The 27556-nt window shown below is 45.7% G+C and overlaps 1 protein-coding gene across 5 annotated transcripts in view; it reads right to left on the bottom strand.

Moving 5' to 3' along the window:
• Positions 1-27556, bottom strand: part of LOC147725239 (lymphocyte antigen 6E-like) — a 104284-nt gene that overhangs the window by 50169 nt on the left and 26559 nt on the right. For all 5 annotated transcript variants that reach the window (XM_086967144.1, XM_086967142.1, XM_086967143.1 and 2 more), the window contains exon 2: positions 4819-4935. In XM_086967144.1, coding sequence (XP_086823270.1) covers positions 4819-4935 — 117 coding nt within the window. The remainder of the gene's footprint in view (positions 1-4818; positions 4936-27556) is intronic.

Genomic DNA, 27556 nt, shown 5'->3' with positions numbered 1-27556 from the left:
TAAGAAGAAGCTGCCTAGATGTCCGTTGGCGTGGGCCCTACCAGATCATTCTGATCACGAACACTGCTGTGAAAGTGGGAGGCCTGCCCAACTGGATCCACGTGTCTCATACGCGGAGAGTTCCAGCACCTCTGGAAGAAACAGCTCCTCTCTCGGATGTAGGTCCAGCTGCGGACAGATAAGCCATAGAGGGGGCCAGCCAAGCTGTAGAGGTGCCAGAAGAAGCTGGGAACGTGTCTGACCAGGCTGAGGACGGTCAGTACAACAGCGAAATGGACGACGCTACAGAAGGAGGAAGTAGCTGGGAGTACGAATCAGACACTGACCAAGCTGAAAGAGAGCGAGAGCAAAGCAGAAAGACAAGGAGCAGAAGGGTAAGGCGTGGAGAAGCCAGCTGGCCGCAAAGAAGGAGTTCAAGTCTGAGGTCAACTCCAGAGAGAACCCTTACTCCAATATCTGAAGACTCAGACCCGGAAGAAGGTGCTCAGGGCTCTGAAGCACCAGATCTAAGAAGGTCAAGAAGAGTACGTGTGCCTAGCAGAAGATACGCCACTCTTGAGTGGACATATCTGGCGACAGATGTCTTGGGAACAAACGACAGGGAGAATAAGGGCGGTGCTAGTGATTGAGGTTGAACCCATCATCACAGTAGAAGTACAACTGTTGGTGCCTGGAGTCGAAACCGAAGGGTCACTAACGTTCAAAGTCCCCAACCCTCCCTACCTGAGTAAGTTAAAGCACATGCTCTTTACCGAATTGCAATTCCCCGACTTTGGAACGACGATAACAAGTCATGAAGACTACATTCTTCGTTTGGAGCTATTGAACTATGCTATCCAAGCCGCAGGCCCAAGCCTCATTGTAGATGCTTAAAGACTTTGTAGATAAACGAGAAAAAGAAGATTACCTAGCGCCTAGGAAGCAGAGAAACTTAGGGACCTTTCCTATAAGTTGACGGAGAAGGGCTAGGGTTGTCTGTGTTAAAGCTCAAAAAGACTTTGCAAAAGGAGATTGCCAGCTTCCAATTGTGTGGTTCTAAAGACTGAAGGATCAAGAGAGACTGTAGAGGAACAAAGAGAAAAGAACTTTGTGTTGAAATAGAAGGAAAGAATCATACTGTCTGAAGAAATGGAGGCCGGTAGTCTGAACCGTAGAGCAAAATGTATTATTGGCACACTAATAGTAGGAGTGATACTTCTTATAGCTTTAGTAGTTACTGTATCATATGTAATGGGACATGAGAGTGAGGCAAGGGTACCAGACGAAAAATCTGTAGTGACACCAAAACCCACTGTTGCTGGTAAGAAGGGGGAAACCATACAGGAGAAAGCGTTATTAGCAGCAGAAGCCCGTAGGTTACACATGGATGAGTCCCAAGGCGACTATAGGTCAAATGCTTATGCCAAACTTTTGTATGAATACGTGGATGCCATGGAGGTCAAGGATTGCTATGTGTGCATGCAACTGCCAGCGTCCGTAGATGAAGGCAATAGATATCATCACCTCCCGCTGACATATGGCATTACATGTAGCTTATTGCTTAGCATATTTTATGGAAGAGATAGTTTTGAGTATTACTTCTCTAACTATGACTCAGTGTTACCAGAAGTCCCAAATTATAAGCAAATGAATAAGTGGGACTATTGGAAGAGTGAAGACAGATTGGCAAAGTTCTTCATTCCTTGAGATACTTTAGATACTTCACATGCCCGCAGAAATAACCTGACATGCAAGGTGTCAGAAGTCGAGAAGAAGTTTATAGAGCAAGTGGATGATCGATACAGAAGGCAAAAGATTTTGAAAAAATCAGGACAGTGGAAAACAGATTGGACCGAGGAAGAGAAGGCACACAAGAGGAAGGGTAGTAGTAGTCCAATAGCTTTGGATCGCACACAGAGAGGGAAGTTATGCCTTCACAGAAGCAAAACGTACTACGAAAATGTATTCGTAGGGGAAGTCAGTTGTGAACATGCTTTTAGATTAGAATATTACACTAAGGATTTCTTGAGAGGAATGCAAGTGATTACAAATGTATATTTTGTATGTGGAAGAAATGCCTACGTGAGACTACCTGACAACTGGTATGGATCATGTTACTTGGCAATTGTCTTCCCCAAAATATACCATGCCCAAGACTTAGAGATCATAGAGGGCAAGGCCTCAGCAAGAGGGAGAAGAGACCTAGGAGATGCAGAAATAGTTGGAGATGTTTTTGGAGCTGCATTTCCTCTTTTAGGACTGATCCTCAATGATGCCAAAATTAGGAGACTGGCAACAGTCGTAGACAGGTTGTCTGCCAGCACTGCTAGATCCTTAATGCTGGTGGAAGGAGAGATGCAATTGATAAGGGCCATGGTGCTTCAGAACCGTCTTGCATTAGACGTCCTGCTAGCAAAAGAGGGCGGAGTCTGTAAGGCTTTGAAGGTCCAGGAATGTTGCACTTACATTCCAGACAATTCAAAACCTCTTGAGAAAGTTATCATGAACATAACTAACATTCACAAAGAGATCGAAGACCTGACTAAAGTAAATGTTTGGGAAAAAGTGGGCCATGGAATGGGCGAAGTTGGATGTTGGTTCGCCAACTTAGGGAGGAGCTTTGTATGGTATGTGCTGAAACCTATCATCATAATAGTGATCTGTGTGATCATGTTGTGGGGATTGGTGAGGTCATACCAATGGTACAGATCAAATTGGTTGGAGAGATCCAGGAGAGAACAGCTACAGAGATTAGCTGCAATACAGGACAATCAGTACAGGAGCCTAAGAGGGCTCTAGAAACGCAGAAGCGAGGGGCGATCGCCATTAGTTCAGTTTAAATCTTAGTGATGACCCCGAGAGGTAATCAAAGGGGGGAACTGAGAGAGCGCAAACTGAACAAAATGTATAAGTGCCAGTAGTATGCACAGACCATAATAGAAATACTATAAGTGCTGAAAATATATTCACCTATACTTAAGAATTGTGTGTTTAATCTAGAGATTTCATATAGAAGTGGAACTAATGCAGAAATGTGGGGAGAATGTATAACCTTATTAGATGTGATTAATCCTGATCCATGTTATGTAGCTGCGAATGGAAGAACGTCATGCTGCAAAGCACAGAACGGAATAGGCCCCATGGCCAGAACTGAAAGGGTTGGGAAAGGTATTCATTTGCATAACATGGATTGCACTAATGTTATTTAGTAATTCTGGTTTCGATAGGTTTATATTCTATAGATGTGTTTTATATAATCATAGAACAGAGTATTAGCATGCTATTTTGATTTACGAAAGAATTTGAAGAGAATAAACCTCTGCGAGAAATGTTGTAGGCCTGAAGTGATCAAAAGGTTTCTGATTTGCACGTACTGGTACAGGCCGAGCTGTGTTGAGAAATAAGTTGCAAACTTCTGTTAGAAGTTTATGAGAATTGGGATCCTAGATGCGGATGTCTGTCTGCAGGTGCGAGGGGGTTTTGATTAAAAGTTTGATGAATAGAGCTTTGTTCGAGTAGACTGGTACAGACATGAAGGAGGATTCAGGAATGTTTAGGGGGTATCAGCGGGCCGGAGAAGAGCCTGAGAAGCAAGGTCAACGCGAAGCACGAGGCCCAGAGGAAGATCATCATGGAAAAAGCCAGAATCGACACCACGTGAGGGGCGTCTCTCGAGGGGCGTCTCAAATGATTATGGTGTTTTTGTATTAGGGGCAGCACACCTGGGTGGAGTTAGAGCAGATGCCTGAGGACCCTTCAGAGAGCGGATGGGTAGGCAGAGAGGGGTCATGGTTGGAGATCATAGGTTTTCACCTAGAGACCAAGAGTGGGTGATCTTCTTAGGAAGACATTCACAGCTGACACCTTCGATAGGTTGAGATTCTGTTAAGTAGGGATACCATCCAGAGCAGGGTAGGGACAGCCTAACCTGAACCTTCCTTCCTGCTGTAAATGGCGGAGAGATCACAATTCGTGTCAATGCTTGCAGCCCTTTTGATTTTGGAACTAGTCCTAGTAGTGTTCTTTGCTCGCCTGAGGGCTTTTAGAGAGCACATGTATGTAGTGGTGCCCGTGTATCTTTTGAATCTCATTTTGAGATGTCTGTACTTGCAGTTATCATTGACTCTGTAATAAACCTCTAAAACTTAGAAGTAGTCTGTGGTTTTTCAGAGTCGAGCCCATTATTGATTGAACTAACCTGGTAAGAGATGCACTTTCTTTCCTCAATGACAGGCAATAAAGATTCAGTCGACCAGAACGGGGTTTAGATCTAGAGTGATAAGATAGAGATCAAAATCCCGCCCCCGCACTAGGGAGGTAGTGCTCTGTGGGAGCACTGCCTGCCCTTAAAACAAGCCTGCGGTGCCATTCACAAAGGGCAAGGGGTCCACTTGAAGGAGGTGATAAAATGCAATTCATTTGCGACTACCTTTTGGTGCAAAACATTCACACATACCATTGCAACTCGGTATTAGGAAAGAAGGCCCAGCATTGGCTTGGTACTTGTAAAAAGGATTTTGGGGGCTACAAACAAAACCTACGTACATTTGGCCCCTAGTTTTTGGCCCCATATAGAACTGCACCCTGAACATCGCTAGGTAAAAAAATATTATAATGCCAATAACTCCACCAAACGCATGACCTATTGCGGTTATGGCCCCGCCCCCTTCCTTCTGATGGGCCTGCACTGATGACGTCACAGATATTCTAACCAAATCTATCAGGACAGTTTAGGTTCTCTGTAGATGGAGGCCTTTAAAACATGTGTATGTACCTGCAGAGGGAAAGGAAGACATACCTGTCATGACGTCACGAGTGGCGCGCACCTGAGCTCCTTACCTTTTGATTTGGTGACGTTGGTGACGCAGTAGTCGGCCCCCGTGGCATCTGTGCACCTCACCTCTTTGCGACAATTGCGATTAATGGACGAACATTGAAAGCAAAGCAAGGAATGTGCTGCAAAGAAATAGAGGAAAAATCAGAGACATGCCCATGGGAGCAAACACCTCTCGAGCAAGACCTCTCTCTGTGCTAGAACCCTGCAGGGCCTGACCAGCTGTGCAGACCAACTCTCTCCCCCAGCCCTGCTCTCCCCCAGCCCAGCTCCCCCCAGCCCTGCTTCTGTGGGAGCTCCCTGCAAGGCCTGTCCACCTGTGCAGACCAGCTCTCCCCAGCCCTGCTCTCCCCAGCCCTGCTCTCCCCCAGCCCTGCTTCTGTGGGAGCTCCCAGCAAGGCCTGTCCACCTGTGCAGACCAGTTCTCCCCCAGCCCTGCTTCTGGGGAGCTCCCTGCAAGGCCTGTCCACCTGTGCAGACCAGTTCTCCCCCAGCCCTGCTTCTGGGGAGCTCCCTGCAAGGCCTGTCCACCTGTGCAGACCAACTCTCCCCAGCCCTGCTACTGGGGAGCTCCCTGCAAGGCCTGTCCACCTGTGCAGACCAGTTCTCCCCCAGCCCTGCTTCAGTGGAAGTTCCTTGCAAGGCCTGTCCACCTATGAAGACCAGCTCTCCCCGTCCCTGCATCTGTGGGTGCTCCTTGCAAGGCCTGTCCACCTATGAAGACCAGCTCTCCCCGTCCCTGCATCTGTGTGAGCTCCCTGCAAGGCCTGTCCACCTGTGCAGACCAACTCTCCCCAGCCCTGCTCTCCTCAGCACTGCTTCTGTGGTAGTTCCTTGCAAGGCCTGTCCACCTGTGCAGACCAACTCTCCCCAGCCCTGCTTCTGTGAGAGCTCCCTGCAAGGCCTGTCCGACTGTGGAGACCAACTCTCCCCCCCCAGACCTGCTCTCCCCCAGCCCTGCTTCTGTGGTAGCTCCTTGCAAGGCCTGTCCACCTGTGGAGACAAACTCTCTCCCCAGCCCTGCTCTCCCCAGCCCTGCTTCTGTGGGAGCTCCCAGCAAGGCCTGTCCACCTGTGCAGACCAACTCTCCCCAGCCCTGCTCTTCCCAGCCCTGCTTCTGTGGGAGCTCCTTGAAGTGTCTGCACACTTAGGCAGACCACCTCTCTCCCTGGTCCTATCACCTCAGTAGCACCCAGTAAGGGCTTAGCGTGGCTATTTATCCTGCCGCTATCCGAACTGTACAGAATTGCTATTTTCCCAGCAGCCTGCCACACAGTACATAATCTCTGCTATGTACCCCGCAGTGGCAACGTATTTGAAACTTTAGTACTTCTCCGGCCACATATTCAACACCAGAGAATGACCAGCGATGGGATAAATAGTCTGAAGGATGTCTTTATTTATCTGCACATGAATAAAAGGGACTCCAGACAACAGTGGGGGAGTGCTTGAAAGGGGTGCTCGAAAGTGTGTGAAGCATTTGAAAGTAAATGCATATACAAATGTACTAAAATATGTACACATGTAAGTGAATGAATTAAACTAAGATGTTTACAGACAAGAAGCAGTAAATATTATAGCCTTAGAACCAACCTTAGCAAGCTCTACGTCCCCTAAAGACCCTCTCCAGTGTTAAAGGCCTGGGCTGAAGGAGAGGGCCTTTAACAACGGAGTGGGCCTTTAATGACCTGTATAGTCCAGCTACAGAGAACTATAAGGCTATTCAACATTCCACCTCTAGAGGGCAGAATGTTGTAATTTGTAAAAGAAAGACCTCATTGAGCCTGAGGGGGTAGAAATCTCCTCAGGCTTTGTGAGGCCTTTTGTTCCCAGCAGCAGCTGTGAACAAACATTGGAATATTGATTCTCCGGGCCTCTACCAGCCATTAGAAGCCCGGAGCAATCCATTGTTTTCAATGGAGCGCCCAACATTCCATTGTTATAATGCAATTTTATTCTGATATAGCTTTGGAAGATGATGGAGAAATGAAGCTTATTTGCAAGATTTAGGTTATGGGACATAGTTATCTGGTGCTGCAGAGTGGGAGTTGTGGGCTATCTACAGATGGCTGTTGGAAATTATTCTGCAAGGAATAATGAATGTGTTAACAATCTTTACATACATGTTTCCTTAGCTCCTTAGAATACAATGTTTTCAAAGGTTCATGACCCTCCTTTTGATCATTATTTAGGGTTGTACTCATTTGGGACTTTATATGTAAAGTTCTGTGCATGTTTCGACTTCTCTTTAATGGGGGTGTGTTCTTTAAAGGAGGGGGGGTTAACGCCTGATAACACAACAGCAGTCAATAAGCATCAGCATCAGGGGGTGCAGGGTGACAGCTGCTGTCTAGGCTACATAGGGAGGGGACACTTACATAAGGCATTTGATGACAGTGGGCACAGTGGGTTCAGGCACCTGCGGCAGGTAAACCAGGAGACACCGTAGAGGGGCTTCAGTGGGACAGGGCAGGTGAAAGGAGGGGACAGCTAAGGAAAGCATCTGGCTGTTACACAAGTGAACTGTCTAGACATCCAGACTGTTTGCACTGTTCACCCAGCAGGGTGAGCTCCAGGAACAGATGCTTAGGGCTCTGAAGAGAAGAGCTGGCTGATGCTGCCGAGGTTTGGAGACATTAAATTGAATGGTCTATCTCAGTGTCTGAATCAAAAGACAACCAACACATCAGGAGCAGACCTTTGTGTCTGGGAGTTGTAGTTTTGATCTTAACATGCTCAGCAGTGTTTTGCTGCCCCTAAGTACCTGCTGATGGGGAAAGAACTCCCCTTCCTGAGGCCCACCGGAGGAACATACTTTTACCACAATATCTGTTTTAGCGTTAAAGGTAAAATAACTTACTTACTTTCACTGTTTGTATCTCCCTCCAACACATATAAGAGGTTTTTGCAAAATCCCCAAGTGATATCAACCATTGGCAATGCCAATAGGTGGGAATGAATGAAGGTGTCTTTTATGTCTTACCCTCAGTAAGTCTTTGCATTCATACATCTATTCATCATTCCACTGACTCATCCTTCCAGTAAAACTTAGTAGAAAAAATAAAACATACTGCCTTCTAATCATGGAGGCCAAAGGTTTGCAATCACACAACAGAACATAGCAGTGGATGTTAATTTTGCAAATGTATTGTAAACAAGTCTAGCATTGTCTTAAACTTCAAACATGGCCGCCGCATTTAGGACCAATGTGTTGGTGGCCATCTTGGAATTGTAAAGCAGAGATACATTGTGAAAAAGAGCATTTCATAAGGAACTCCTGCTTTAGAGGAAGTGCCCACCTGGAATGTGGTACGGTACAGATGAAATGGACGTCAAGCTAGGAACCCAATAGCACTTTCTAAAAGAAAAGCTGTAGTATCCTCTTAAGAAACATAAAATAAATGCAGAGGAAGCAAAGCAATGAAAGAAAACTATAAAAGGAGACAATTCAGAACTAAAAGACTGGCCAAGCAGCAGATATACTGAAGAATACTTCTTTTTCAGGTGGTTGTGCACACATGAACAGATATGCATCATTCAAAAGCCAATGACTGACCCAGACTGGACCGTTACCCCTTTGCGTTCGCTGTAATGGGTGATAGTATAAATGACACTCAGACAGACCAATATCAGAACTGAGTGGACACAAAGGCCCTCTGTGTATCTATATAGATATATATTTATGTGATTATAGTCAAATTGTACGAATGTGTTCTGCGAGGACCTCACAGGGCTGGTGCGGAACCCAAGAGGCTTCAATCAGTCAAACAGCACTTGTAAAGCATGGCTACTCCCCATGAGGTGTCCAGTGACTGAGAACCCTGCAGCTGAGGGAGGGTTCACATGAACAGCCTGGCCTTCAGTCCTTTCCTAAACTCGGACAGAGAGGACGAGGTCGGGAGGTGAAGGCGGCGGTCATTTCCAGGACTTCACAGCAAGGGGGGAGAAGGAGCGTCCTTTGCTGTTGCTTTGGTGGATGCAGGGGGAGGGTGAACGAGGGAGAGGGAGGTGGAAATCAGATGTTTGGTGGGTTGGTGGAAGTTCAGTTGATGGCTGATGTATGCTAGTCCTTGGTTGTGTAGGAATTTGTAGGTGTGGATCAGCATCTCGAATTGGCATCTCTTGTGAACGGGGAGCCAATGAAGCTTCCAGGGGTTGGGAGTGATATGAGTTCGCTTTGGGAGGTTGAGGATGAGTCTGCAGCTGACTTCTGTATGGTCTGTAGTCTCTTCAGGAGGTGCGAGGGGTTTCCTACTAGGAGTGCAAAGCCATAGTCTAGCCAGCTGGTGACCAGGGCTTGAGTAACGATTCATCTGGTGTGGACGGTGAGCCATTTGAGGATCTCACGGAGAAGAAAAAAGGGAGGAAGCAACTTGTGGGGGAAACTGTGTTGATCTGGCTTTTCATGCTGAGCTTGCAGTTCAGGATGATGCTAATGTTGCGGGCATGATCTGTCAGAGTGGGTGAGGGTCACCACGCTTCATTTCCACATACTCTGTTGATAACTTTCAACATCAGGTGCAGCACAACAGCTACTGATGTTCAATCCATTTTTCTTTCAACAATCACGGTACAACTAAGTCAGTGTGTTTCGGCATTACAGTCTTTATTTCATTATTTTATTTTTTAATACAAGATTGTTGCAGATATCTAAGAAAAGATTCTAGCAAGATCTATTACAGTGTGAATCTCTCCCCAGGGATCGTCAGAGGCAGTAACTGTTTGATTTGGGGAGGGTCTCTGGTTGGCACAGGTAGGTATTTGTGACAAGCAGGGACCCTCTCCTCTAGTAAGGAAAGGGGATTACCCTCTTAAAATAACCCCTGCTCACCCTCTAGGTAGCTTGGCGCGAGCAGACAAATCTTATTTTAGAGACGTTGTAGGGTAAGCATTAGTGAACACATACAGTAACGCAGTGTCAACACCACAAATCGTCACCAGACTAGGATTATATAAAAAAAGAGTTATTTTTATATAGAGACTTAGCACAAGTCCAAATAACGACAAAAATGAGCCACAATACTATTAGCAATAAAGAGTTCTTGTTGAAATGCGTATTTTAGAGTTCTGTGTGCTTCATACCCTTTGTCCGACTCTCACGGTGATGAAAATGCCCAGAAAGAGTCAAACAGGCGCAGCGGATGCTCTGGTCCAGTGCTTACACAAATGCAGTGCGAGTCGTTCACAGTACCTTAGCTTTGGTGAGTTTGTCACGGATGAAGCATTGAATAAGAAAGTGTTGTACTCGGCGATGTCCTGCTTTCGCGGTGCGAGCTACGGCTCGTTGACGGCACCTGTGCGGGTCGTTGAACGCAGAGTCGCGGTTCTTGAGGGGATGGTGTTTTGTGCGGTGCGAACTACTCCATTGCAGCGTATGAGCCATACCTTGGGAGCTGGAGTCGTACAATCCTTGAAAGCGGAGTGAGTCGGGCAGTGCGATGCGAACCCAACTCTGTGCGATCCTCAGACTCTACCTCAGCAGTAGTGTGCGTGTCGTCTTGTCGTCGCGTCGATGCGTGAAGCGTTGTACGCAGCGGAGCTTACCAGTCACAGTGCGAGCGGCGGCTCGTTGACGGCGCTTGTGCGGGTCGGTTAACAAAGAGCTTGTGTTGGGTGATGCTTTGTACGGTACGGTCAGGCTGCGATTCGATTGTATGAGGCACACACAGCTCCCAGCCTCGGCGGAGACTGAAGGTAGTGTTTCCAGCGGCGGTTTGCGAGGCAGATGAAGTCCACTGGTCCAGGGGGCAAGCTCGCTTCCAAGCCCTTGGAGATCTTTAAGCACAAGTTGAAAGCAAAGTCTTTTGAAGTCTTTCTCATCTCCTTCAGCAGCAAGGCAAAAACTGCAGGCCAGTCCCCCAGGTCAGGGACAGTACTCCTCCTTCAGCTTTCCCAGTTCCTTCTCGTCGGGCAGAGGTTTCTTCTTGTCAAAGCAGGATCTAATTTCTTGGGAGCAGGGTCCCAATACTTATACCCCTGATTTCTTTGTTCCTCTGGGGTTGAGGGGTCTTTGCCCAGCCAGAACCAGTTCCTGAGCACTTTGTTGACATGTCTCTGATTTTTCATTCAGGGAGCAGGCTAGAGACATCAGATGCTCCACAGGAGGTGGAGCCAGCATTGTGGTGGCAGAGCACAGTCCTATTCAGAGTCCAGGTGCACTCTTCCCACCCACCTGGATGTAAATCTTTCAATTCACCACCAGGCTACCTATCCCTGCCCTCTGGAATCCCCCAGCCCTGTCACTCACAGAACCAAAGACAGCAGATAAACATCCTCGCAGTGGTGGTCTGAAATGATTAGGCGAGCAAATACCAACTTTCTAAAAGTGGTATTTGCAAACACAGAATCTTAAAACAAACTTTACTAAAAGATGTATTTTATTATTCTGAGTTCAGGCATACTAAACTCGGATCTCTACTGTGTTCTCTGAGTCTGTTAGGATCTGCTGCGGGATACAAAACCTGTTGCCGCCATTTCCAGGCCACGCCCACTACCTCAGGCCACGCCCCCCGCCGAAGGTATTTAAAGACGCACTGATTACAAGTGCTAGTCAGAAGACACTCATCTCCTGAGGCGGAAGCCGGGAGACCGTTCGTTTGAACTTTTTAACAATTTAATGTGATACTGTGATTTTACTCACCCAATTCCTCTCCCTGGGCACCTACTCTTTGCCATCACGAAGTAGGCATCCCTGCACAGCGGATTTTAGCGCTGCCGTGGGATACAAAACTTGTTGCCGTCATTTCCAGAGAGCCCTCAGGCCACACCCACTACCTCAGGCCACGCCCCCGCCGAAGGTATTTAAAGACGTGCTGATTACAAGTGCTAGCCAGAAGACACTCATCTCCTGAGGCGGAAGCCGGGAGACCGTTGGTTTTTACTTTTTAACAATTTAATGTGATACTGTGATTTTACTCACCCAATTCCTCTCCCTGGGCACCTACTCTTTGCCATCACGAAGTAGGCATCCCCGCGCAGCGGATTTTAGCGCTGCCGCGGGATACAAAACTTGTTGCCGCCATTTCCAGAGAGCCCTCAGGCCACGCCCACTACCTCAGGCCATGCCCACTACCTCAGGTCACGCCCCCTCCCCACGCTCCTTCTCTCCTATAAACTATGTGCATGACCAGGACGCGCAGCGGACGAGCGCAGCGGGCGAGCCTAAGGCAAGCCCGTCTGCACCGAGACCGGGCCCAGGGCCATACCCCTGTCCAGAACCATACTGATAGAAGAAATCTGACCTATACCAGCCAGGAACTCCTATCACTAAGACCTTGCATCACATGTACTCCGATTGATCTTCATAAGGAAGGTAAAAATTGTCCATCTTGCTCACATGTTTTCGCTTTCTCACGGATTAGAGCTTTTATTATGCCCCAAAGCCAATCTAAGATACCAAGCTATAGAAACTCTTCTATTAAAGCAGGTCTAATTAATGTCAGGTCTATGGTCAAACACAATGTCCACACAGCTGAGTAAATTGAAAGCCAAAATATCGATCTTCTATTTGTCACTGAGACGTGGGCAGATGAAGCATCTGACGCTAATCTGACCCTTGCGATCCCCGAGGGCTTTTCCATCTTTAGAGCCGACAGAAAAATGAAACGCGGGGGAGGATTAGCAATCATAGCTAAAGAAGAATTCAATATCAAAAGTTCAGATAAAGGAAGCAACCCGGACTGTGAAACATTGACCTTTCAAATTAAGATTACGAACAATTTTTTTTAGACAACTTGAAGGGTTCATTGAGTCCTCTCACGCGCTCCATCCTGCCCAATCGGGGTTTAGAGCGGCCTACAGCACCGAAACGGCATTAATCGAGGTTTCGGAGGCTATTCAGGAGTGCCTGGACGGAGGTGGCAAGGCGGTTCTGATTTTGCTAGACCTCTCTGCCGCCTTCGATACGGTGCCCCATTCGATGCTTCTGGCCAGATTGGCTGCCATCGGTATTTCAGGCCGGGCTCTGGACTGGGTGACCTCATTTTTGAAAGATATATCACAGCAAGTGTGGATGCCCTCCTATGCATCCAAGGCTAAGGAACTAACCACAGGAGTCCCGCAGGGGTCTACCTTAAGCCCTCTACTTTTCAATGTTTATGTGACCCCCCTGGTCTATCTAGCTGAGCAGCTGGGTGCCAAAATAATGGCATATGCTGACGATACCCAGCTGCTCTTCACTTGGCCAAAAAACCACTTAGACCCCTTGACCGTCCAGAGCTGCTTGTCGCGAGTTTTCCGTTGGCTGGCATTGGCCCAACTTAAATGTAACGAGGAGAAGACAGAGATCCTCCTCTACGGGTCTTTCCCGGATAATTTCAGGGAGCAAATCTGGCCCTCTGATCTATCCTGTCCGTACTCAATAGGAGGCCCTGTAAAGAACTTGGGTGTCTGGTTCGGGCAGGACTTAAAGTTCGGGGAGCATATTAAGAAATTAACTGGTACTTGCTATGCCACTCTAAAGACCCTCAGAAGGTTTTTCCCCCTCATTCCTGGTGAGTCTAGAGAGACTGTGCTAAGAGCGCTGATCTTGTCCCGCTTGGATTACGCAAATGCACTCTTTAGCGGCCTACCAGACTATATGGTCCATCGACTCCAGGTGATTCAAGACTCAGCAGTCAGACTGATGTTTCAATTACCTAGGAGATCCAGTGTTCGTGGACATCTGCGCAGTCTCCATTGGTTACCTGTTGCCAACCGAATTCTGTTTAAAATTCTGGTCCTGGCCTATCGTGCTATCCACCAGTTGGGTCCAGTATATCTGCGGAATACATTTTCTTTTTATGCTCCTAAACGGGCTCTCCGCTCCGCCAACCTGTGTCAGATGGTTCAGCCCAAATTCAAGCTTTCAAGAACAGGAGGCAAATCCATTTCTGTCAAGGCAGCCAGAGCATGGAACACATAATCTAAACTTTCGACTCAATCGCCTTACACAGCAGATGAGGCCAGTCAAATATACAAACTCATTAAGGAAGCAAAGACTTTTGATACACAAGGAGGATCAGTGGCACAACAATTAAAACAACTTGAATATTTAACCAGACGGGAGTTGAATCAACGATTGCATGCAACAACCCTAATCCAATACCATCGGGTAAGAAGGATCCCTAGAGGTCTCAGATTAGCCATTCGACCCATGTTGTACAGACTTAACAACAATCCAAAATTCATGGAAAAATGGTTCGAGATCTTAAACAAGTGCTCTTTGGACCTAATCTTGTTATTAGTTGAAGAACTTGCCAAAACTATACGGGATCTAGAGGAAGAAATCTTCAATATAAAACGTGAATTGTCTGAAAGATTGGAAGAAGACCAATGGGCAAAAATTTTGGAAGACACCAATATACGTCTAGACAGATATGGAAAAGAGTTACAAGAAACTAAGCTACGCAAGTTTAAGCGTGATACCATCGATTATAAGCTCAATGAAACATACACGTGGGCAGAAGTCTATGCAAAAAGGAGGTTCACTGGCAAGAAACAACAGCCAGCTTCTTCAGATGAGAGTGTGGTGTCTGACAGCGAGTTAAGCACTACAAGACAACCAATCACATCCCAACAACTGCAAAAAACAGGACAGATTTCTGATTCAACTGAGACTACACCTGGGACATCGTAGAATGCTTTTTTAGAGAAGGATCCACCATCCAACAGACCACCGGATCTACCATCGACACAACAAGGAGACAAAAGACGAGAAGATGACAAGGAAAAAGAAAGAGAGAAAAATCAAGAGAAAGAGAAAGAACAGTTAAAGAAGATGGGACTGCGGAGTCAGACCAAAAACTTGTAATAAACATTTCAAATTATCCACTGTCCAATTTTGAGGAAAAACATTTGAACAAGGGAATTTCTTTTGTTAGAACATATCAGTCAAATGAATTGGAAACAGAAATATCTTTCTTTAAATTTATGAGAGTTTTGAGATTGAAACATTTCTTTACAGTTTGGAATCCAATGGAAACATCGGATGAAACGGATAGACCATTTAAACCCAAAAGCAGTTTCATGGCACCGACATCTCACAAAAGTTTGGATACCTTTGAAATCTTGGTAAAAGCAGATCTAAGTAAAAGTCACTACAAAAGAAAACTAAACAATTTGACAAGGGCAGAGCAAAGCGCCCTTCAGTGACTGGCAAGAAATGACAGCATAATGATACAAAAAGCAGACAAGGGAGGAGGACTTGTGATAATGGACTCAGCCTTTTACAGACAAAAAGGTGATGAACATGTGCAGAACACAAACACGTATGCTCAGCTAGAACAAGATCCAACGACTAGCATTTCCCAAAATCTGGAAGAGATACTTAATAATGCTTAAGAATTAAATTGGATTGACAACACCACTAAGCGGTATCTCAAGCAAATCTACCCAAGGAGACCAAGAATCTATTTTTTGCCCAAGGTGCATAAAAATATCAATAACCCTCCCTTCAGGCCAATAGTATCAGGTTGTTCATCTATTTTTGAAAATCTAGACATCTTCATCGACGCACACATGCAGTCGTTCATTCAAAATTGGCCAACCTACTTACAAGACACATCAGACTTCCTTAGAAGTCTTGCAAACATCAATACAACAGGATGTATGGAATGGACACTTTGCACCATAGACGTCACTGCCTTGTATACGTCTATTCCGCATAAGCAAGGGATAGAGGCCATGGAGTGGGCTCTCCTCAAAACAGACAAACCGCATGAGCTAAAGATACTGCTATTGCAATTATTGGAATTTTGTCTCCTCAACAGCTATTTCCTTTGGCAAGACAAGTACTACAATCAATTAACAGGCACAGCAATGGGCTTTCCAGGGGCATGTATATATGCCAACATCTACATGGCAAAGTTTGAGCTGGATTACATCTTAGAAGACCCAACTTGGCAACAAGGCCTAATCTATTACAAACGCTTTATAGATGATATTTTCATCATATGGAAGCGTCCAAAATCTGAACTACTAAACAACATCAACAGTCTGAATCTAGTGGATCCTAGGATCCAGTTCACCTATAATGCAAGCAATACATCGCTACCATTCTTGGATGTTCTTGTAGAAATCAAGAATGATTCTATTCAGACAAAACTATACAAAAAGGAAACAGACAAAAACACGGCTTTATTGTATAGTAGTTTTCACCCAGCGAACTTGATAAACAATTTGCCTGTATCACAGTTCATGAGGATTAAACGAATATCTTCAAATGCAGAACAATGTGACAAGAGTTTAAATGATCAAAAGCAGAGATATCTTGATAGAGGTTACCCAAAAAAAGTACTTGAGGCACACCTAGAAAAAATCAAAGTAATACCGAGAGTAGAACTCTTAAAAAAGAAATCAAAAACTCCAAACACAAGAATGGTCTTCGTGTCTAAATATTCGACTGCATCTAGGGACATAAAGAGAACAATCTTAAAGAGATGGGAGATTCTACTGGCCGAAAAAGATTTTGAAACATTATTTGATGAGCGACCACTATTCGCATATAAAAGAGCCCGAAATCTGAAAGAACTTCTCAGTAAACCTACAAGAGATTCATTGCCACAAGAATTGGCCCACAAAGGAACAATGAGGTGCTTTAATTGTAAAAACTGCAATAATGTAATTCCAGGGAACATTTTATTGCATCCACGCACTGGAGAAAGAATAATGCTCAGACATTCCACAAATTGTGACTCAGAACATGTGGTTTACTCGATTAAATGCCCGTGTGGGCTATTATATATCGGAAAAACTGATAGAAAGATAAAACTAAGACTTTCTGAACACAAGAGTCGCATACGTAACAAAAACTTGACGTCGCCGTTGGCTCAGCATTGGATTGAGAAAAACCACAACATAGCTCAGCTTCGTTTTCAAATCATTGAACTAGTACCTCAGAGACTAGGTATGGACAATGCTAAGATACTTCTGCAAAGAGAAGCTTTCTGGATCCGGAAATTACAGACATTGGTTCCTCATGGATTAAATGATAAGATGGAAATGGTATCCTTTCTTTAAAGTCCAATCATAATAATAGGGATCTTGATGTACAGTAAAACACACACTGAACAACACGTGATTACACAAAGACACTATAATTCAAATGAATGTACTCTAAGGCAATGAGATGCATAGAATGTTATACAGGCAATTGTAATTATATCACTTATCTGGTAAGATATATCTATAGACTGGAAATAGGCAGGGTTAATATGGAATTGTGACTGAAATCAAACAAATTGGTTTGTCTAGATAATAGATCGTGCTTGTAGCTACAATAATAGTTAATGATAATACTGTTATATTCAGTGTAAAGTTTGTCACCATTTACCTGAAAGTATGCACACATAGATTGAAAATAGACAGGATAGTTGTTGAATTGCTTCTGGCATCATGGAAGAGACATATAAATGAGTTTGTTGAGATAACAGATTACTTTTGTAGCCACATAAATAGGTTATATGTCAACAGAATTTAGACCCATTCTCTTGAATTGAACACATAATACAAATTCCCAAATCTATACGCGTTATAAATAATTCTAAAAAATTTCCAATGCTATCTATGCATATCGCTAAGGAAAGTTCGCTTTTTTGACTCCTTTTTTTCATACAATGATTTCACGTTTTTTAAGAAATGGCTATTGACAAATTAACAATAGTTTTGAAGGGCGCCTCACGGTTCTAATATTCGCTGTCTACGTCTTGTACGTTTTAGACACATAAAGTTGCTTACTTCAAATTAGAAAGCCGTTTGATTGCGTAGTTCGCCTCAAGTCTGTTGTCTTTGTTTATTATCTTGACAACATGATAGTTGAAATAGAAGAAGGACTCCCGACTTCACTATAGTTTCCGGCCGGTGAGCAGGGTGACGGTTATTTTCTTTGGAGGAGAACACTAAAAGTCGGACGGTAAGCTGAACCAAAGAATCCCTAGATATATTTAGTGACGTATCGTGTCGAAATAGGAAGCGAACAGCCTTCATTTCTTTGTTCCAATAGTATCGTGAACGGAAACAGCAGCGAGACCGAATTCTAAATCTCAAGGCTCGCAGGTAAAAGACATCGTTTGTCTTTCTCTTAGACTTCATCAACATCTAATGTATAGAATGACACATTGATGGAAGTTATTTGTTCTTTTTAGGTCTCCTTCACGTATTATTATTATTATTATTTTTTAATTTTATAGAGCGCGTAGTCACCCGTAAGTATCCCAGCGCTAAAATCAGTACAACTAGGAGTCAGCAAGGGAAGGGGAGAGACAGTTTAAGGGAAGAGGTGGGTTTTCAATTGCTTCCTGAACCGTAGGTAGTTGGATTCGGTTCTCAGGTAGTGCGGTAAGGCGTTCCAGAGACATGCGGTGTGAACCGAGAAACGTCTTCCTCCTGTTCGGGCCTTCTTAATTCTGGGGGTGACAATGAGGTGTTCCTGGTCGGAGCGGAGGGATCTAGGGGCTTTGTATGGTTTGATAAATTTTTTTAGGCTTGGGGGACCATTGTTTTGGAGCAGTCTGTGTGCTAGGCAGAGGGCCTTGAACATCATTCGTTCTCTAACCGGAAGCCAATGGAGACACTTCAGTGCTGGTTTGGCTGAGGCTCTGGCCGGGGTGTTAGTAAGGATCCGGGCAGCTGCATTTTGGACCCTTTGTAGTTTATTCAGGGTTGCCTCTGGGGCCCCTAAGTTGATGGAATTACTAAAGTCGAGCCTAGAAAGAATCAGTCCTTGGATCAGCAGTTTTTGAGAGTTGTGTAGCAGTAGGGGCAGGATCTTTCGAATTGACCTGAGCAGTCCAAAACACGTACCGGCTACCTTTTTTGCCTGTGTTGCAAAAGATAATTCCTTATCTAGCCAGACACCCAGACTTTTTACCTCTGGTTTCGGATCTGGGATCGGGCCTAAACAGGGTGGCCAGATGTTATGAAGTGAAGTGGGTCCCTTCTGGCCAAGGAGGAGAATGTCAGTCTTTGAGCCGTGGAGTTTCAGAGACGATCTATTCATCCATCCTTGTATCTGCGTCAGACAGTTGTAAAGGTCCGCAGGTTGTTGTTTCGGATGAGAAAGGGACACCACTAACTGAGTGTCGTCGGCATAGCTGACGATGCTCACTCCGAACGGGATAACAACCTCCTCCAATGGGGACATGTAGATGTTAAATAATGTGGGGCTCAGGGAGGAGCACTGAGGCACGCCACATTAGAGGGGAGTGTCGGAGGAGCAGGTGTTGTTCTCCCAGATTTGAAAGGAGCGTTGACTCAAAAAGGACGATATCCAGGACAAAGCAGTTCCTTCCACACCGACTCTCATGAGTCGTTGGATGAGGAGCTGATGGTTGACGGTGTCGAAGGCCGCACTGAGGTCGAGGAGGATCACTGCCACTGATACTCCTTCGTCTAAGAGTGCTCTGGCCTCCTCCACCGCCATGAGAAGGGCAATGTCGGTGCCCTGCCCGGGGCGGAAACCCGTCTGCGATTTTTTTAGACGGTTGTTGTTCTCCAAAAATTGTGACAGCTTTCTGTTCACCATTTTTTCCGCGATCTTGCTGGTTCCCGGGAGGAGGGAGATTGGTCTATAGTTTGCCACTTCGACAGGGTCAAGGGAGGGTTTTTTTTAGAAGTGCCTTGACGACTGCCACCTTCCAGCTAGGGGGGACGACTCCTTGTTGAAGGGAGGCGTTGATGAGGTGAGTGAGAGAAGGGGCGATCGAGGGTGCTACCTTTTTGAGAATACGTAAAGGGGCAGGGTCCCTGGGAGATCCGCTTTTAATAACTTGCAGCGTATCTTCGACTTCTTCTACTGTCACTTGTCCCCAGGAAGTGATGCATGGGAGGGTAGGAGAGTTGCTGGCTTCTCTCTCCTCGCTCGAACTAGTAGGTGGAATAGAGTCGAGGATTTTTGGGATTTTCTCCTTGAAGAAATTAGCCAGCTTGCGGCACTTTTCCTCATCAGCTTTGGGGTCTGGTGGGTCTCTCGGTCCCGAGTCAGGGACTTTGAGGAGTTCTTTTAAAATGGTAAAAGATTCTTTACTGGAGCTACGGAGTGTTCTATTCTCTCTTGGAAGAATAGACTTTTGGTTTTGCGGAGGGCGGTTTTGTAAATTTGTGAGGCGGTGTGATAGGCTTCCTTATTTTTGTTAGATTTGTCCTTCCTCCAAAAGTGTTCTGATCTCTTGCATTCCTGTCTCAGAGCTTTGAGCGCCGGAGTGTACCAGGGAGCGGGAGCCACTCTTTTTATGTGTTTAAGAGTGGTGGTTTTCGGGAGGAGTTGGACTAGTGAAGATGTGAGCCAGGAATTGAATTGTTCGTCGGCCGTGACCGGATCCATGGAGAGGGCAGGTGTCGAATCTGAGAGTAAGCTGGCCCACTCTGCCGGTTCAAGCTTGTGCCAACGTCGGTCCGTCACTCAGATTTTGGGGGGTTGGGGGAGTGCTGTGACAAGGTCCCAGGAGAAGGGAACAAGAAAGTGGTCTGACCATGGAAGGGGGATGGGGGGATCTGAGGTGATATCCCCAATATTGGTCAGGACGGGGTCCAGAAGGTGTCCTTTGTCGTGGGTGGGTTCGTTGTTGACAATTCGGATGTTAAATGACCTAAGGTCCTGCAGGAGATCCAAAGCTAAGGGATCGGTGGGGTCGTTAAGGTGAAGGTTGAGATCGCCCACGAGGAGGAAGTTCGAGGCAGAGGAGGCTGATTGTGATACCATGTCAATGAGGGCGTTGAGGAAATTCCCTAGTGTCCCCGGAGGGCGATAAATCAACAGTCCTGAGATGGAGTGTGTCGGGGAGATTTGAAGGGCGAAATGGCAGCTTTCGCAGTCTGCAATGTTGTCGTTGCTAGTCCTACAGGCAAGATGTTTTCTGTGGATAATTGCCAGCCCCCCTCCTCTCCCTTTAGGTCTATGTAAAGTTTGAATGAGGTAGCCTGGGGGAAGGGCAATGACAATATCCGAGTCCGTGCTAGCAGAGAGCCAAGTTTCTGTGAGAAACAGCGCGTCCAGGCCATGATCCTGTATCAACAAGTTGATTTTGTGTGCATGCTTAGGGAGGGAGCGGCAGTTAAGGAGGCCAATCTGTAGCCCCGGCTTTCCCAAGCCTTGTTCGGCTGGGTTACATCGTACACAGTTGGCGAAGGGTTTACCTTCAGCGTGGACGTAGTGACAGTCCTGCTTTTTTTCCTTGCGAAGGGCTCGAAGCATGTCACTTGTATACACCACACGTTTCTGCAGTGGATCCGGCAGAGTTCCTGGGCCTGGGGCCGGCTGGGCCCGGACGGGCCCAGACGGGCTTGCCTGCGCGTCCGGGTGTTACACATAGTTTTATCCAGAGAAAAGGACGTAGGGAGGTGTGGCCTGGAGAAGTGGGCGTGGCCTGTGAGCAGGCTCGCTCGCTGATGGCGGTGCTTGCAATTTCCTACCCCGTGGCAGCGTTCAGATCGGCTGCACGGGTAATTAGTAACAGGATGAGTGCCCCAACCAGCCTGGCAGGTGAGGGAAAGAAGCGTACATTTTTAAAATCAATTCACACACAATATTTTTAAAAATGACACAATTTCAAACAGAGCTCCCGGCTGTGCCTCAGGAGTACAGATTCTGGGAAGGGCTGGGCGTCGGCGCTTTATATAATCAAAGGGGGCATGGCCTGGAGAAGTGGGCGTGGCTTGTGGGCAGGCTCGCTTTATATAAGCAAAGGGGGCGTGGCCTGGAGAAGTGGGCGTGGCCTGTGAGCAGGCTCGCTCGCTGATGGCGGTGCTTGCAATTTCCTACCCCGTGGCAGCGTTCAGATCGGCTGCACGGGTAATTAGTAACAGGATGAGTGCCCCAACAAGCCTGGCAGGTGAGGGAAAGAAGCATAAATTTTTAAAATCAATTCACACACAATATTTTTAAAAATGACACAATTTCAAACAGAGCTCCCGGCTGTGCCTCAGGAGTACAGATTCTGGGAAGGGCTGGGCGTCGGCGCTTTATATAATCAAAGGGGGCATAGCCTGGAGAAGTGGGCGTGGCCTGTGGGCAGGCTCGCTTTATATAAGCAAAGGGGGCGTGGCCTGGAGAAGTGGGCGTGGCCTGTGAGCAGGCTCGCTCGCTGATGGCGGTGCTTGCAATTTCCTACCCGTGGCAGCGTTCAGATCGGCTGCACGGGTAATTAGTAACAGGATGAGTGCCCCAACCAGCCTGGCAGGTGAGGGAAAGAAGCGTAAATTTTTAAAATCAATTCACACACAATATTTTTAAAAATGACACAATTTCAAACAGAGCTCCCGGCTGTGCCTCAGGAGTACAGATTCTGGGAAGGGCTGGGCGTCGGCGCTTTATATAATCAAAGTGGGCGTGGCCTGGAGACGTGTGCGTGGCCTGTGGGCAGGCTCGCTTTATATAATCAAAGGGGGCGTGGCCTGGATAAGTGGGCGTGGCCTGTGAGCAGGCTCGCTCGCTGATGGCGGTGCTTGCAATTTCCTACCCCGTGGCAGCGTTCAGATCGGCTGCACGGGTAATTAGTAACAGGATGAGTGCCCCAACCAGCCTGGCAGGTGACGGAAAGAAGTGTAAATTTTTAAAATCAATTCACACACACTATTTTTTAAAAATGACACAATTTCAAACAGAGCTCCCGGCTGTGCCTCATGAGTACAGATTCTGGGAAGGGCTGGGCGTCGGCGCTTTATACAATCAAAGGGGGCGTGGTCTGGAGAAGTGGGCGTGGCCTGTGGGCAGGCTCGCTTTATATAATCAAAGGGGGCATGGCCTGGAGAAGTGGGCGTGGCCTGTGAGCAGGCTCGCTCGCTGATGGCGGTGCTTGCAATTTCCTACCCCGTGGCAGCGTTCAGATCGGCTGCACGGGTGATTAGTAACAGGATGAGTGCCCCAACCAGCCTGGCAGGTGAGAGAAAGAAGCGTAAATTTTTAAAATCAATTCACACACAATATTTTTAAAAATGACACAATTTCAAACAGAGCTCCCGGCTGTGCCTCATGAGTACAGATTCTGGGAAGGGCTGGGCGTCGGCGCTTTATACAATCAAAGGGGGCGTGGTCTGGAGAAGTGGGCGTGGCCTGTGGGCAGGCTCGCTTTATATAATCAAAGGGGGCATGGCCTGGAGAAGTGGGCGTGGCCTGTGAGCAGGCTCGCTCGCTGATGGCGGTGCTTGCAATTTCCTACCCCGTGGCAGCGTTCAGATCGGCTGCACGGGTGATTAGTAACAGGATGAGTGCCCCAACCAGCCTGGCAGGTGAGAGAAAGAAGCGTAAATTTTTAAAATCAATTCACACACAATATTTTTAAAAATGACACAATTTCAAACAGAGCTCCCGGCTGTGCCTCAGGAGTACAGATTCTCCGAGACTCTAACAATATGCAGGTGAGCCCCTATTTTCTAGTCCTAAACACGCATATGAGCCATCTCTGTTTTTTTCTGGCTACATGTTTCCCTAAAAATTCATTTTTGTCCTCCATTATAGATGCAATATTGATTGAACAACAGGTAATTCATTTCTTCATTTCCCATTAATAGTAATTTAGGATAGGTGTTTATGAGACAAACTTCACATGACCGTTGAAACTTTGGTTTTTCCAGAAAACTGTCCAAAAAGTAAAACAAGCAATACACAGGCTCCGTGTTATTCCACGTAATTTTGGTAAGCATCAGTTGAAACAACTTTCGAGGATTAAATTTCAAATATTCCAAGAAGCAAATAAGTAATATTCTCCTTGTTTGTATCTTTTTTTTCAGACCCCCGACAAAGGGGCAAATTGGGTTTTTTCTTTCTTTTTTTTGTAATCCTGTGTTTTGAAAATTGTTTCGTTTGTATATGTAATGTTATCTTTATGAAACTTTCTACTGATCTCACAAGTGAAAATTGATGATGAGCAATATGTAAATGTAATATGTTTGCGATACTGAGACACTGATGAAAATAAACACAACGGTATAAAGGAGAAATAAACTTTGATTTAGAACAAAAAGTACATTTAAATGCACACTGTGGCGGCCATACCTTAGATGGTATCTTTACATAATTTCAGAACCTAAATAACATTGATACGCTCATGATCCCGTGGTCAGATCACAAAATGGTCTCCTTTTCATTAGAAAACACACAAGATACAGGAAGACCTATCGAAGCCATAAAAAAAAAACATATCCGGACTGGTCCAAGGTTCAGCCCCAAGCTTTTATTGACACCCTCTGCTCATCCTATCCAACTCTCGATGCCGACAGCGACAAAGCCTGTAAACAATTCAACGAGTGGTTGGAGGGTGCAGTCGACTTACAGTCCCACAAAAGAAAGTCACATTTAAAAGAAAGACCCCCTCACAACCATGGTTCTCAGAAGTTCTGAAGGAACAAAAACAGTCGTGTAGAAGAGCAGAAAAAAAGTGGAGATCCAATTACGACGCCCGGCAAAAAAAAGATTATAAAGCAGCTCTAACCAGCTATATAAAATTAATAAAAACAGAGAAAAGCAAATACTTCATCCAAAAAATTAACGAGTCAAAAAACTCCAGTAAAACCCTCTTCTCTACTGTTAAAAAACTTTCAAAAATTGAAAACAGTACTTTAGAAGAAATGTCATCAGATTTCTGTAACACACTCGGTGAATTCTTTGTAAACAAAGTATCTTCAGTTTATGAATCTTTCAAAAGCCATAACATAGACATGACAGATCAGGCTGATCAGGCTACCTCACAACTTAAAAAATCAGGGGAACAATCAGCTCAACCTACATTGTTCCAATTTAGTAATCCAACAGTAGATCAAATCCAGAAGGAACTACTCTCCTCTAACTCAGGTACCCCATTGGACCCTTGTCCACCCAAAATAATGCAAATCTGCGCAGAACAATTGAGCCCGGTATTAGAAAAATTATTCGCTCAAATACTTGGAACTAATACCTTTCCAGACGACTGGAAAAAGATATCAATCAGACCACTTTTAAAAAAATCTAATCTGGACTGTGAAGAACCAAGTAATTATAGACCTATAGCTAGGATACCTTTTTCTGCAAAGATTTTAGAGAAACTTTTAAACAAACAGCTATCCCGTTATCTGATGGATGGAAACTGGTTAGACCACTCTCTGTTTGGTTTCCGTGAAGGACATGGAACAGAAACTGCCTTAATCACAGCTGTGGAAGAGCTTAGGAAACTGCTAGATAACGGAACGAAGGCCGCCTTGATATTACTCGACCTATCGGCGGCCTTCCACACGGTTAGTCACAAGATTCTCCTAACTTGTTTGAAAAATGCAGAAATACATGATTCAGCATGCACTCTCATCTCATCCTACCTAGTAAACAGAACTTTTTCAGTAGAAGTAGGAGGAGCGAAATCTAAATCCTTTAATTCACTATGCGGGGTCCCACAGGGGTCCTCGCTGAGTCCCACCCTTTTTAACTTGTACGTGGCCCCCCTTGCAGAAATCATAAGAAGCTGTGGTTTCACTCCAATATCCCATGCTGACGACACCCAAATTGTGGTGTCCATCAGCAAGGATGTGGAGGACACAGCAGAAAAATTTCAATTATGTATGATACAGGTGAGCCAATGGATGGAAAGAAATTGTCTGAAGCTTAATGGAGACAAAAGTGAGGTGATGATATTAGGGGATGACACAAACATCTGGTCGCCCGCTTGATGGCCTAATGACTTGGGTAGTTGCCCAGGTTCATCAGAAAAAGTGAAGAATCTGGGCGTCACCCTAGACACCAATCTATCTTTTGAAGCCCAAGCCAGCAAGCTGTCATCAACACTCTGGTATATTTTAAAAATGATAAAAAAGATATTGCCTTATCTACCACAGGATTCGCGTAAGACAGTAGTGACAGCCTTAGCTCTGTCAAGACTGGATTACGGAAATGGTCTATATGCCGGAGCTAAGAAAAAAATCATAGCTAAATTACAACGCCTGCAAAATGCAGCAGCCAGATTGGTTTTAGGCATACCTAAGTTTGAACCAATCAGTCACACGCTAAAAACCCTACAATGGCTGCCAATTGAAAAAAGGGTGAAATTTAAATCATCCTGCCTGACCTACAAGGCACTTCAGGGAACAGGATCACAATTTTTAAGATCTCATTTAAAAATATATGAGCCAACGAGACATCTCAGATCCGGCCAATTAAAGCTAATTAGTGTCCCCAGATTCAGGCGAGCTAACTGGGGTGGAAGAAGCTTCCTTGGACATGCTGCATGAACTTGGAATCAGCTGCCTCTTGCCATAAAAACTTGCCCATCTCTGAAATTCTTCAGAAAGGAAGTAAAAACTTGGCTATTCTCTGCATAACTCTAGAAACCGTTCCTAGGAGATGAGGATCTGTCATAGCGCCAAGACGCCCACGGGCATTCGCGCGCTCTACAAGTTGACAAATCAAATCAAATCATAGAATGTAACAATTGTAACAGCCTATTCTGGCCTATGAGAACAGGTAGCCTTTCAATAGAGAAAAACGAAAATGGCTGTAATTTACTATTAGGACATGCCACACACATCAGGGCCTGTCCGACCTTATACTTACAATGCACCCTGCCCTTGGGCCTACTATTGGGGTGACTGATATGAAGAAAAGGGAAGGTTTAGGGACTGGCAAGTGGGTGCACTTGTCCAGTCAGCATGACAGAGCGAGGCTGCACGCAGGTTCTGCAATGGAATTTTACCGGGCCGCTTCTGTGGTTGGCAAAACCAGTGCTTCAAGCCCACTAGCAGCATTTTGATTTACAAGCCCTAGCACTTCTGGTGCACTGTACTGGGGTCTGACAGTAAACCAAATAAGCCATTCAGGGAATCCAAACGATATACACATTTTAGACAGGGAGCACTTGCACTGTGGCACTGATTGGCAGTGGCACAGAGCTCTGAACAGCTAACACCAGCAAAACACATGAGGCACAGTAACAAAAAGTGGAAGGGAGACCCATGCCAAGGTGCCAGATCTAAGAGTAACCAACACTAAAATCATGCTCTACAAAACACCTATCTGCAGTCCTTGATGAGGAGAAATACCAGTACTTCCTTAAATGACTGTCGTTTTTATTAATATAGACCAGTTTTATCGATTTGAAATTGAGCAGCCACAAAAACAAAAATAAAGGAATTGCTTTCCGATCTGGCTCCCACTATTGCAGCCGCCCCAATCTCCACCGGTTTTAAAGGATCCGTAGCCCCTTCGAGTACCACCTCCTGTCTAGAAGACAAACCATATCAGCCCCACCATTTGCCCGACATCTAATAAAGTTTCAGAGGACAACCTCTGGCAACATAGAGTGGTTCTTCCTGTTTAGTGCATCAGTCCAATCCATATGTCGACAGAGAAGCTAGGTGTCTGAGTAAGTTCCAGTTCCTTGCATTATCCCTTTCAGCTATTAGTGTTGCTAGGCCAACTAGCCTTCAGTAACCCCTCATGCCCCAAAATTCATCAAGAAGCCCCAGGACATCAACTTTGCAGTGTCAGCATAAGAGGTCTATCCAGGATTCCAGTGCCGGGTGATGAATGGACATAGTCACACCATATGAGATAAGTCTGCCCTGGGAGAGGAGCATCTCGAGCATCCAATGTCGGGCAGGAGACCAGCGTGCCAGAGCTTTTGAGTGTCATATACACAAGGTGCAGATATTGCTGATGAATTAGTCTAAGATGCGCAGAGATGACAATCTGCCGAGGGTCCGTGTATGCTACTCGCCATGCCACATCATCTAAATTGCCAACCTATCCCTCCACCGGAGCTGGCCCAGCCTCTCAGGGGCATTGCAAACCAGGGAGCGGTAAAGCTGGTG

This window comes from Lissotriton vulgaris, chromosome 4_1 (assembly GCF_964263255.1).
Source record: "Lissotriton vulgaris chromosome 4_1, aLisVul1.2, whole genome shotgun sequence".
NCBI classification, from domain to species: Eukaryota; Metazoa; Chordata; class Amphibia; order Caudata; family Salamandridae; genus Lissotriton; species Lissotriton vulgaris.
The sequence above is the reverse complement of the archived record's forward strand: the minus strand, read 5'-3'. Positions and strand labels throughout refer to the sequence as shown.